Source organism: Bacillus rossius, chromosome 2, assembly GCF_032445375.1.
Source record: "Bacillus rossius redtenbacheri isolate Brsri chromosome 2, Brsri_v3, whole genome shotgun sequence".
Taxonomy (NCBI): domain Eukaryota; kingdom Metazoa; phylum Arthropoda; class Insecta; order Phasmatodea; family Bacillidae; genus Bacillus; species Bacillus rossius.
The window spans coordinates 110,224,419-110,237,832 of NC_086331.1; the positions used below are offsets into that span (position 1 = coordinate 110,224,419).

At 36.1% G+C, this 13,414-nt stretch overlaps 1 protein-coding gene across 2 annotated transcripts in view; it reads right to left on the minus strand.

Moving 5' to 3' along the window:
• Window positions 1-13,012, minus strand: part of LOC134529605 (serine/threonine-protein kinase 3-like) — a 91,267-nt gene extending 78,255 nt beyond the window's left edge. The window contains exons 1-2 of one of the 2 annotated variants that reach the window (XM_063363883.1): window positions 12,839-13,012; window positions 5,121-5,201 (exon numbers count right to left, since the gene is read on the minus strand). In XM_063363883.1, coding sequence (XP_063219953.1) covers window positions 5,121-5,201; window positions 12,839-12,852 — 95 coding nt within the window. In that variant the 5' untranslated portion in view covers window positions 12,853-13,012. Of the gene's footprint in view, window positions 1-5,120; window positions 5,202-10,277; window positions 10,328-12,838 lie in introns of those variants that run through there. The other variant, XM_063363884.1, reaches the window with a different exon arrangement.
• Between the last annotated feature and the right edge of the window lie 402 nt (window positions 13,013-13,414).

Genomic DNA, 13,414 nt, shown 5'->3' on the forward strand with positions numbered 1-13,414 from the left:
GTTGAATATTGGTTTGGCTTGTCTCCTTATCTAGAGTGTTTGGGTATGCTATAACTTCTTGGTATTTAGCTCTGCAAATTTTTAATTCCTCAAGGACATCAAGGGTTAAATTGTTCAGTGAAGTTGGAATACAGTCTTGACAAGCTATTTTGAGATGTTTTCTGAGTGATTGAGCATCAATTGTGGACAAGATGTCCCGCAGATTTAACTCATAAACAAGTTCGTCCTTGAGAAGGTACTCAAGTATCAACATGTTGGATGGAAATTAAACTATGGAATTCAAAACAAATTAATGGTATGAGATTAAATGACTCGGAAATTGTCAGCCGAGTTTTAGAATATTGAAAGAGAAAGATTACTTAAACTATAGTATATAACTAGGCAATTAGGTTATTGACCCTAGCTCAGCCTCAAAGTGAGGGACAACAAAAGAGATTTGTATTTATGTTATAAAAAAATTATACAAATTTGTTTTTTATGCAAGATTAAGCTGGAATTTTAGCTTAGAGAAGCTACGATGCTGTAGAGCAATTTGTAAGCCAAATCATAGCCCAGTGTGCACGTGTCTTTAACATGCGAGGCAAAGTTTGTAACTAGCATGCCTGCTGCCACGTTGCCGGCCTTGCTGGCTGATAGGGCTTATCAAAAAGGACATCCGTGCTCGACCAACAGGCGAGGCAAGGAGGTGGGGGTCCGGAAGAGGGCGGAAAAGGGAAGGTCCAAGACTCTGAAGTTATCAGCTTGAATATTATCGCGTGCTGGGAAAGACGCGTGCTGTGGAGGCCGGCTCTAACAGGCCCGACAAGAGGACAAGGTGGGTGGCGAACAGTGGCAGCACTGTCAAAATGGTGGTGCCCATGATACAAGGGTTGGAACATACACTACAGTGTCGTCCCAAACACTGCACACTGTGAACTTGTACAACTTAACCAAAATGCCTAAAAAGGGACCCAAATCAAGTTTGCCCATGAGAAAAGGTGGAAAGAGAGTAAAAATAGGAGTTAAAATGGAAAATAGTGGTAAGGAAAAGATGGGAGAAGCTGGCACACAGATATTTATCGCATCTGCTAGAGAGGCGTAATGTAGGAGAGGCAAACTGAGGCCGGCCCAGGGGGTCTTATTGTCACGAGACTCGTGGAAGTAGGGCAGCTAGGTTGTTACTCCTGGCATCGCTAAATACCCGGCTGTAGGCTGGAATGTGGGAGAGGGAAGGGGGTGGGCACTTACAGAAGGAGAGTGGGTGGTAGCCCTGATAGCTGCGAACACAGGCACGATGGGAGAGGGGCTGGCAAAAGGATAAACTATGAGAAAATGGGAATACGGGACTTCAAAATGTCATGAAACAACAGTGGGGTAAAAAAACTAGGACTATATGACCTTCAAACAGTCACGAACCTGAGTCCTGCAAAGTGATACGAGTAGGGCATGGAAGAAATTAAAAGCGCAATTAACATAAATTATAAATACAGTGAGTGAATCACTACCTGGATTCAAAGGAAGGCTAAAAGTTATTTCATAAAAGGGCAAAATTGCATTAAGTGAGATTTGTTCACTATAAAAATAGGTTGATAAAAATGGTAATGTAAACTTTGGCACCTGGCATGGAGTTAACAATCAAGATAAAATGAATAAAATTACAAATAAAGTATTCTTAATTAAAAAGGCTTTTAAAATTCACATAGATGAAATTATTTTACTCTTAGGACCCATAATTAAAAGCCTTGTTACATATTACCATACTGAAACCAGTGATGATAACAAAATTAACCACGCTAAATGCTACCACTTGTTACACTCTTTTTAAGCTCCTCTTAAAATGCCATTTATACAAACAACAAAGGTAGGAAGTTTGTACTGGCCAAACAATACAGAAAAGTTCTTTTAAAATATTAAAAATAATACTAGAGCTCAAAAGCTCAAAAGGTAAGGGGAGCTCAAGAGGTGTCCATGAATTTAGTTAAACAGATACAATGTTCTGTTAAATTATGAATGTGGATCGTTGAATGAGTGGCTTGGCTACTTACTAAAATATAAATAACAAAACACCTAAAATTATTTTTCAAGCCATATTACCTTCAGTTACTACTTTTTATTAAGATTTAGACATATTCAATTCAGAAAAGCAACAAATACATAAAAAATTCCAACTGTTTGTGGTTTATTAATGGTGATGCCCTGAATAGATGGCAAGAAAATAAAAGGAGTACTTACATTAATTTTGCATTAAAAAAAATAAAGTTAATTAATTGAAACAAACATGACTTAACAAGAGGATTGACTGTGTTACAATTACCTTCTTACATTATATAGACTATCATTGAACGAAAAAAATTGATATTTCAAAATTTATAAACATGTATTTGATAATATATTTTTTTTTTTTACTTCTTGTCCACCCACATTAGGTGATTGCGTTCGAGTCACAATGCTAGTTTTGCAATTTACTAACACTTTTTTTAGTATTCGCTCCATGCCAGCCACGGGGCGATGAAGCTCATTATAAGGGGGCAAGCGACATAAGGCAAGCCTTGAAGAAAACGGGGCCAGAAAACATGGCATGCAAAGACCAGCATCAGAATGGAGAACTTTATAACAGGCCCATTGGAGGAGTTGAACCAGGGGTACAGCTGAACCCACACTACAAAAACTGAAGTTAATGTGTAGTGAGTTAAAGAGGAAAATTTAGGTTCAAAAAGGGAAACCGAAAAGGACAATCGAAAATAAAAGTAAATCTCACTTACCAAATGCGGTGGATAGCAGAGAATTTATGGCATTCTCGGATGGTGGAGAAACACCCACAAACTAACTTGAAGTGGAAAAACAATTACTAACAAACTACATGTTAAGGATCTCGCACAACAAGGAGGATAGCACTTCCCTATCAGGCAACTACATCCAAACAAACAGTTTTCTACCAAATTTTAGAGGAGAAAACTCAAGATGCGGATAGAGAGCAATTCAACAGAGTCTGCGCGCTGGAAACGACAGCTCCGGGGGAAAGATCGCCACGCCTAGGTAAAGTTAGTGCTTCGTGGCAGTAAAACAGTTGTGAGGGTTCAACCGAATAAAAAGTGGGGGAGGGGGAGGGGGGGTTTGGTATGCTTTGGAAAGTGGAAATGAAATAGCAAAACTAAGAACTATAGGCAGCACAGACAAATAGTTGTCACAAGTGCCGACAGATGACACCCAGCACTAAGTAGTAAGGGTAAAGCCTAAGAGGTGGGTCCATGAGGTGGCAATCCCTGGTACTCGAAGCCTTAATTTAGTTCTTAAAATGTCTAACAGGTGGTGCACCCAGTCCACACCAGGGGTACTAGTCGCTGAGTCCTTTCAGAAAGAGGAAGGAGGGAGGGGGTAGTTGAGGTTGGTGAATAAATGATGTCTGACACTTGGGCACGGGGAGGGGGCTGCGGAATATGCAGACGTGGTGTGAAAAGGTGCCACAAAGGCTCGTCTTAATCAGGTGCACATGCTTTAAGCCACAGGAACCGCTGGTAGCAGGTACTGACATGCTGTGGCGCTATCGGGAAGGCTCATGACTTCCAGCGCAAGGCACCAGAGGCGCGTACATGATGGCATGCATGGGATCCAGTGCAGAGGCTGCCAGCACGGTAAAGGGGCGATCAGTTATTGGTCCGCTGCTAACGCAAGTGTCTGGGTTGGGTAGTGGGCCACTAGAGCAAGAAAATTCTCCGGCTTAAGCACCGGGTAAACTAAAATAAAAAAGTCCTGCCAAAATCTCAAAATCCCTTAAAAAAAAACAATAAAACCGCTTGAAATTGACAAATCATAAAATATTAACGTGTTAAAAAATAGACCTAACTTGGCCTTAAGATACACCCAAATAAGTGGCATAGAATGAAATTAGTATACACCAAATTATAAAATACATTTATATAGGTACTTTAACTCAGTTAAGATATAGTGTGAATTTAAGTTGTTCACACAAATCATATCATTTTCATGATTTAACACCACTGACCTTAAGATTTTTTCCCCAAACAAATAAAGGCAATTATTATTCACATATATAGTAAAGTTGTTATGGAAATTTCATCTACGATTTTTAGATATTCTATAATTTCTTTTAAAAGATAAGTTATAAACATTGTACTTAAAGAAAACATTTGTCTATCAGCAAATTTATAACTAAAAAAACTACTAGTCATTACAACATACATTTTTATAAATATTTGTAATCAAACCCAAACACAGTACACATCCTCAAGAACATCTCAGAGGAAAAGGTAAGTCACTTTATTGCTGGCTTCTTCTCAATCGTAAGTTTCCATCAAGATGGCAAAGGACGATAGTAAAAAAAATTGTACACCAGCCCCTCAAAGTAACGCTCAATTCGTTCCAGGAAAATAGAACGCTAATCAAATACATTTTTGCCATAAGAGTGCATGTACAAAATACAATTTAAGAAAAATATAAATGTATAAATTGCATTTAAAGTTCAAATAACCTAAAATAATACTACATAGTTATATTGAAATTGATTCTAAAAGAAAGAGTAACTTTGTGTACGCACGACTAGGAGTCAGTGCAGCCTCTGTCATGCAAGATGTGAACTAACACACACGTAGGCGTCGTAAAATGTATTTACGAAATATTATTTACTGTACAATTTTAATTAGGGTTTAAAAATATGTGATGGAAGCGAATAACTATTACATAAAAAGGTAATATATATTTTTTGATTCGTCATAATGCTTGTGTTACACAAGTGCCGTCTTATTTTTATTTGTTGCATTTTGTTTGTTACATTGTGCACGTATGAAAATAAAATTAATTATGTGGATGAGAAGGAGCGCTACTTCAAATATATGACCACGCTGCTTCAAATCATGCCCTAATTAATTGGCGCCGTTACTTCAAAACAGCGCTAATCGAACAGTGTTACTTCGAGGGGCTGGTGTATTTTGCATGGATGTATGCATTAGAGCACTGCTACATTGAAATCCAGTAACAAGAGATTAAACAATTATGACAATTCCAAGAAACATAAGCGCATGTTCAATTTATCTGATTCTAAAAACACAAACCTTCTCAACAATGCAATTTAATTGAAAATGTTAAAATTTTCACTAAAAAATTCCTGTTTAATACAAACTTACCCTTCTCCTAATTTGCAAATTATGTCAAAAACTTCTTCTGGTTGCCGAGTCAAACTCTCTTCTGACAGTTTCTTCAGTTCACTGCAAAAAATATAGGCGAAAATCATATATTTTCAATTCTCATACAACCTTAGTCACAAAATTAACAACTTGACGAAAAACTATATACAAATGACAATTTTAAAACATGGTGCTGTTAATAGTAATTCCGACAGCACAGCCACATCTGATCTATTTGGAAATGTAAACACTGGGCCACAAATGCTACTGCTTGACAAACATAACAAGCACTAAGAACACTGCAACACACCAAGCCACTTAACACACACACACCCCAGGGGCGGTGTGACCTCCTGGGTCACATATGTAAGGTATCTTTGGGGTTTTAAGATATTTACCTTCAGTATTTTGTGGTAAATAACATATGTTTTTAAAGATGTTAAAGGGCCAGTTTGGGTAATCTTTGTATACTTTTAAACAGTGTATATAGTACATGTTGTGTTTGAAAAAAAAAATTGATTAACATAAAGATATTTGTGGCTAAAATTATGGTAATCATGCTTTTTACAATGTTGATTTATATATTAATGTTGAAAAAAATTAAAGGCAAAAAATTTGTTGAATAACTTTTTTGGTTTAATAATAATTTAAAACAGTGCTGCGGACTTGAATTTCAGTATACTACGCCAACTATTGTGTGCTGTTTCGAGGGAACGTCACTTGGTGGTGCTAGTGTGTGCTGTGGAACAGCCAACGCGGAGAGCTGAAGAGGAGTCTTGAACGATTTACGGTCATGGGCAGAGGTGTCAAGCAAGGCTCAGAGCAACCGTGCTGGCAGTATGGGCCGTGACACAGTACCACATAGCTTGGTGCCAGAGTTGCAGGATGGCAAGAGAAGTGATTCGCTCCAATATTTTAGTAGCACAGACTACATTACAGCCCAACTAAACATATTTTTTTAAACAGTTTTTGAAGTGCTTTTTTGACGTGAATACGTCTTTAAAATTGCTTCCATAGTGGGAGGCAATTCAAAAAACGAATGACAACAAAATCGGGGGATAGAGTTTGGTGTTGCAGCTACATATCTATCATCTCCATCCAAAATTTAATCACACCACTGGATAGCTAAAGGATCATAGAATTCGTTACGCTAAGTGAGGACTGTGACGCATCGCGCGCGGTGGAGGGAGAAGCGCCGCCATTTTAAGGTCATTTTGCTGCGTTTTGAGATTTCCATTTAGTAACTTTTGACTCTGAGAAGCTACGAAATTCGTTTGAGCTTCAATCGTCAGCTCTCGTCAAAATCTATCGATTGCATATATAAAACATTAGTGTAAAATAGTTACAGTGAATATATATGGTGTTAAAATAAAAAAAATATTATCAAAAATATATTACGTCTGCCTATACGCGTCAAAAAGTCAAATCCAAATACAGAGATCATATACGGTTGGAAAGGGCTCCCCAAAAGAAATTGAATGATACCAATAAAACACCATATGACCGAGTGAAGCAGTGCCGGGAACATAAAAGAATGAATGGGCCAAGCGGATCAACGACGGTGCCAGTGCATCTGCAGCTGGGGCGGTTGAAATTATGCAAGTGGATGATGGCTTCTTAGTGTTAAAACATGATTTTAACATACATAAAATAGCGTATTTGATATTTTGTATAGAAAATATTACTTGTTACGTACACGTATTCATGTACAACACACGGTCGTGTCCATGACACAGCCACACCCCATTATTTTTGGTGGCAGCACAAACTGGTAGTTAACCTTCAAATGCCCATTATTAATCTAGGGAGACTTTGTATTAATTTTGGTGCAGTGCGTCTTTTCAACATTTTCAGGTTTAGTACCCAAACTTTTTTTAGAGGCACTGGGGTGTCTAAGTGTCAAAAATTTATGGCGTTCCCTGTCAGTTTACTCCCATTACAAAACAAAAAAAAAAGTGGGAGCTATTTATTCAATATTCTGGTTCCATGCCAAAAGCACCTTTTTTTGGCATGGTATTTAGGTTTGCTAAACATTAAAATGCAGATAGTGTCACCCACATTTAAATCGGACTACTACGTTTCCTGGAGAGCCCGTAAGACATATAGTTCTTGTTTCGTTTTGACTTTCAGGATTATGCACTACAAGATAAATTAATAAAGAGCACAAACAGCTAAAGGTTTTTTCACAAGTTAGTTAGTTTAACAAGAACATTTTGACATTGATCCTTGCATAAACTGGGGGGTTTTACTTGGCGCACCCAATAAGTTGTCAGCGCAGGCACACACAGGAATGTTTAGTTCAATTGTTGCTGGTTGCATTATGGGCACGTGGACAGCCTATACTGGGCATAACATTGTTTTTTGTTGGCTGTGTATTTGGGTGGCTAGGACGTTATTGTGATGAACGAATACTTGCTGACAAAAACCGCTGCGTGTATACTCACTGTATGCAGTGATTAGTTAGAATTTTTTTTTTTTTTTTTTTTTTTTAAATTTTGCAGAGGAAGGAAAAAATAAAAGAAATTTAAATTTTGGGGATGGCAGCCAGTTGTACAAAATTTAGTTTTTTTTTTTGTAAATATTTGCTGTAATGGTGAACAGATTTTTTTGGTAAATAACATCATTTAAGAATGGCCCAGTATGTAGTCATAGTTTGTAAACTTTGGGAATATATAAATTTTTGGGGTTTTAGGGAAAAACGCTTAATTGTTAGCAGTGGGTTTTGGTTTATTTGGGAGTTTTGTAAGCTGTTGTAAGCAGCGCAAAGTTTTTTATGTATATTTTGTAATGAGGTTTACTTTCAAAACATGACAAACATATAATCTGTAATAAAATTCGTTCCACACAGTTTGCAGTTCCACTATCAATGGTTCTTAATACATAGCTTATGCATTCTTTAATTACATTTGAGTGCTTTAAAATCAAGCAAAATTGTCTAGTTATATATTAAAAAATAACCAAGGAAAAAGTTTTTAAATTGCTGTATTCAATCCTAGGTATATTGTGATTTTAAGCAATTTGAGTTCTTTATGATTTTTATCCCACAATTTCATTGATCTTCTTTGCTCTCCCCAATATTGAGCTGTTATTTACATCATACCACAAAACGTAAACATATCCTATTTCTGATTAATAACATAATGTTATGAATGGAGGCAAAAATGGGTTCGTAAACGATAATCCAAATAATTTAATATAGTTTTATTAATTACTAATATCTACACATTAAATTAAATCAGGAACCACTCTCAGTCCAATCTATGATTGTAAATTGGTCTTACGCCGATCAATCACACATTAGCATGCACTCGCTCCTCTGCCAGTCTCTGTCTGCACACCACAGACCATCCTGGACTGTTGCTACTGTCGCCCGACCTCTCGCGGGTCACTCTTGCTGGTATCACTACCAAAAAATCTTCCTCTGTAGCCAGGCCTTCAGCCATCGAACAGTCGCTCCGATGCCGCCATGCGGGTATTGCCAGTGTCACTCGCCGGTAGGTAGACACTCTTCACTCCACTGCTCCCTCCTCGGAGGCAGAGCCCTTTTATACCCACAGAAGCCAGACGTGGAAGCGCCCAGAAGCAGCATGTAAGTGCACCTGGTGAGACGTGAAAACACCCAGATACCGTGTTTGACATCACAAGTGTCCTTGACCCGATGGCACATGCCTCATCCCCCGAAGCGACAACCCCAGAATTCTCCAGACCTCTCGGCGTCCAGGCCATTTTTCATCCCTTCAGACTGGCCGGACTACATGACTGACGTGATGGGTGTGTGGAGAGGGAAGACTGTGATTGACAGGCCGCTAATGGCGAGGTGACACACACACCTCTCTCACTGGGGGGTGGGAAGGGTCTGTGGCCTCCCAGACTCTGCGGCAGTTGGTGGCCAGGGTAACATTACACCCTCCTTAAACCTGTTTGTCCCGAACAGGTAACATATCTTTTCCTGGGTGTTCCCATGCTATTTGAAGTTAAGGATGCATGCCTTTCCTCCATCGCGGGCTGTACAGCCTCACCAGATACCTCTCTCTCGCAGCAGCTGTAGCCTCTCACGTCACCCGACGAATCTTCCGCATTGCAGCCGCCGCACATCGGTTTGGCAAGCTGCCCGAGCTGGGCTAACCATTGCTGTAGTTGGACCCAATACTGTCGTTAATATTGCACTCCACCTTCCAACATTTTGACTGTTTCTTCCCTTTTCCTGTCTACTTTTTTCTTTTGCAGCTACTTGTTTACACAGCATTTCTTCCTGGACCTTTTGCAACTAATCTTGGTTCTTCCTCATCTCTTCTCGAGTCTTCTGAGTAAGGTGCTCTTAGTTTCTCCTTGTACCACCCCTATGACTCCTTGTTCTGTCATCATCCATTTTTGGTCTATCTTCATCCCTTCTTTTAATTTCTCCATCACTTCTTGACTCGTATTCATCACTTCTCATTTTTTCTCTAAATCTGTTCGGCACTTCTTCCTCCTTCTTTTGTCTGTCTTTGAATTTCCTTGGTTCTTGTTTTATATCCATTACTTCTTGTTCAATGTCCATTACTTCTTGTTCAATCTCCATTACTTCTTGACCCATCTTCATCACTTCCCTGCTTTTCTTCAGATCCTCTTCGTCCTTATTCAGCTCTTCTTGGATCTTCATCTCTTCTCAGTGGTTTGTATCTTCTTGAACCTTCTTCACCGTTACCTGGTGTCTCTGTGCAACTGATCATGATTGCATGATACTTTAAGAAAATTCTTGGTAATAAACTGCCTTGAAGTCTGGGATAATTATATTTTTCATAAAGTTTAAAATGTGTAAACACTGATGTTAAATTATTACATTTGCTGTAATATTTTGTTACAGCATTTTAAGTAATTTTCCAATTAATATTTTTCTCATTTTTATCTCTATTACCCCCTATAATTCCCTCAACAGCATGCATGATACTATCCACTTGTACCTTTCACAGAATCCAGGAGAAATTTGAAAACTGTGTTTTCAGGGAAAATAAAGAAACATCTGTAGTGCTCAAAAATACCATCTAGGAAATTACCAGGGGAATGCCTGATAAAAAACAAATAAAAACCCAAAAATGCATATTTTTTTTTACTTCCTGACATTTTTTTTTAATCATTCTATAAAATTGTAAAATTATAATTGTATTATTTGATTACCTAAGACCACATCATTTTCCAGTAGCATGTTCATAGAAGGATATGATTTCTGTCTTGTTAAATATCTGAAACAAGATGTTCGCATGTTTTGAGAGGTTGAAAGTCACTGTGTAGGGGCATTATTTAATGTTTCTTCTTATTTCATAGTACTTGTGATTGACTTAATTAATATATTTTTTTGAAATTTGATGATAATTTCCTAGTGTACTTGCTCATCATAAAAAATAAAAATTACGGAAATTATAAATTAGGTAAGTATTATTTGTTCCGAAAAATGCCTTATTTAATATTTCAAATATCACTACCATACCTAACCAAATATTCAACTGATTTTAAAGTATTTTGAATGTAGCTAGCCTATCCTTGCCATTGTTCACATGATTTAACAGTATTTTAAATGTAGCTAACCTAACCAACTGTTCAAATAATTTTACAGTATTTTAGATGTATATAACCTAAACCTAACGAACTGTTACAAACATTAAACTACTTGGGAATCTTGCAATGCTGTTTAATTAGCTTCTAGTGCATAAAAATCAAAATATGTTCTTTTTAAATTCTACTAACCATTGTGATGGTTCTTATGAGACAGGAGTGCAAGATTGTGAGATTTTAACTATATGTAATTATATTATATGCTGTATTCTCGTGCATACATCATTCCATGTTTGTTTTCGTTTTGTTACTGGTATTATATTAGCAATGGAAAATGGTTTTTAACGTTGGTTTACAGTTGTGAGCATGATTGCAACAATAAAGAACGATTATTTTAGGTTACTTGCATTTGAATTATTTTTAATTTGTACTATATTTAGTATTATTGGAGATTATTGATGTTTGTAATTTTAAGAAGTAAATTGACCCACATAGTGTGTTAAGAAGCAAGAATAATCAAACCAAATTTGTTGTTTGCATATGATTTGATGTGTATTTTACTAAGTGAAAGCATCATTCTTGGTAAATTCATTTATTTTGTTTTGTTGTATTTTCTGATGTATAAATGGTTGGTTTTTCAGTGAGAGTTGCATGATGTGAGGTAGAATAAACATTGGTATGGTCTGCAAATAGGTACTAATTACGTTAGTTACCTCGCAGAATCCATGTTTTTTCAAAGGTTCAAGACTATTGTGACGTTGTATTCTGCTCACAGTGAAAAACATGCATGGAAATTTGACATAAGTGAGTGTTCAAAGTTTTAATATTCCTTTATTTTTTTTAATACCCAGATCCTGCACATTTGATCCTGATAGCATGATCATGTATACATTGATCATATTGTACATGACTTTTTTTTTTTAAAAAATTATTACATGGAAGATCCTAGGTAGTTGATCCTGGTGACATATTTAGGAAACTTGGTAGTGGGAAGCAAACTCAAAGTCTACAAAAATTGTTTGTTTTAGCCATTTGAAAACAATGTAAAATTATTGCATTTGCTGAAATATATTTTAAAATCAATATATTTTACAATCAATCATTTTCTCATTTAAATAGCTACTAACCTACAATTTCGCTCAACTTCATAGCCCTGGCCACTTGCAAGTTTCTCATCAACCAATAGGAATTTGAAGCTACTTAAGGAGGAAATTTTGGTTTAGTATGTAGTGCTAAAAATAACCATTTTCTGAATTTTTTTTCCTCTTTCCTCAAGTAAGAGCCACCAATCTAGAAAATTACAGAATTATTAAATAGAATGTGAGGAACTCAAAAATACAATTTTTTAAATTATTTTAAGTATTTTCAGAGATCACCTACTCTAAAAAATTACCACATATATAATAAGTATTTAATGTGGCTGACCTGACCTGACCTACCATTATATAAAGTTTTTTACAGTATTTTAAATGTAGCTGAGCTAACATAACCAAACCAAACATTATTAAGAACTTATAGTATTTTTTATGCAGCTAACTTAATCTAATCAAATCATTGAAACTACAAATTACCAGTGAACTACTCTAAATATCTCAATATCATTTTACAGAATACGAAAATGTTGGGGTCTTTAAAAGCATTCTTGAGGTCTTTTAATATTTTTACGAAAAACAACTTTTCTTTTGAATAACTAAAAATTAAATTCTGGTAAAATACATTTGATTGAATGCTATGCCATATATTGTATGCCAATAGTATTCAACTAGTCGGTAAGGTATTAGCAGTTTCATTGGCTCATTGTGGCACGAGAAGGAGTGCGGATTGGCAGAGGCATCGATTCATTGTGCCTGGAGCTTCACGTTTACGTTTTGGTCCTTATCGCCAACTTCCGGTGCCCACTATCGAAAACCAGTTATATTGCGGATTATTCAAGTTCCTCGAACGTACATTGTACAGATACACTTAGGACATAACAAAACAACATGAAAATTTATACTCCGAAGAATAGAAACATTCAATAAATAAATAAATAAATTCATTAAATAAATAAATAAAAAAAACTATACCAAAATTTCATTACAATAATATTTTCCGAACATTAACCTAGCTTTGAGCTTTCAAAAAGCGGAGTGGCACGAAGAACTGCAAGCGCAAGGTTATACGTACACATTCTCAAATTTACTTACCTTTTGGAAGACATTGCAAAGTTTCAAATACAATTTTGAAAAATAAAAATCAAATTAAGTGGTAGGATATTTACAAAACATTACATCGCAAATAAAAATAAACCACGAAAAGGCCTTAAAGATGTAAACATTTCACCATGTTGGTTTATTTTCTAAGTTGCCAACAGTTCACTTATTTTCGGCAAGAAAAATATTCAAATATTTACAGAAAATAAATAATAATCATACATAATTCGAAAAGAGAGCAAATATCAAACAAATACACTTAAATTTTTAAAAACAAATCAGTTTGCTAAATGCATAGGTGAATTTGGAGAGGAATTAGAATTTTCATGATTGTTAATAATGTTAAATGTTCATAATAAACGAGTGTGTAGAGTTCTGTTACACTTTTTAACACTTTCAATATATTGTTATATCAACAAAGCAAATAGCCCAAACTTTTGTTTCTGTTTGATGTAATGCTTAGTACTAATTTCACCACGATCATTTAAGATTTTAGCAGATATGTTTCAGCTGATATTCGACCACGAAAAGAAAGTCACATTAAGGCATATGCAAGGATTATTATTCACT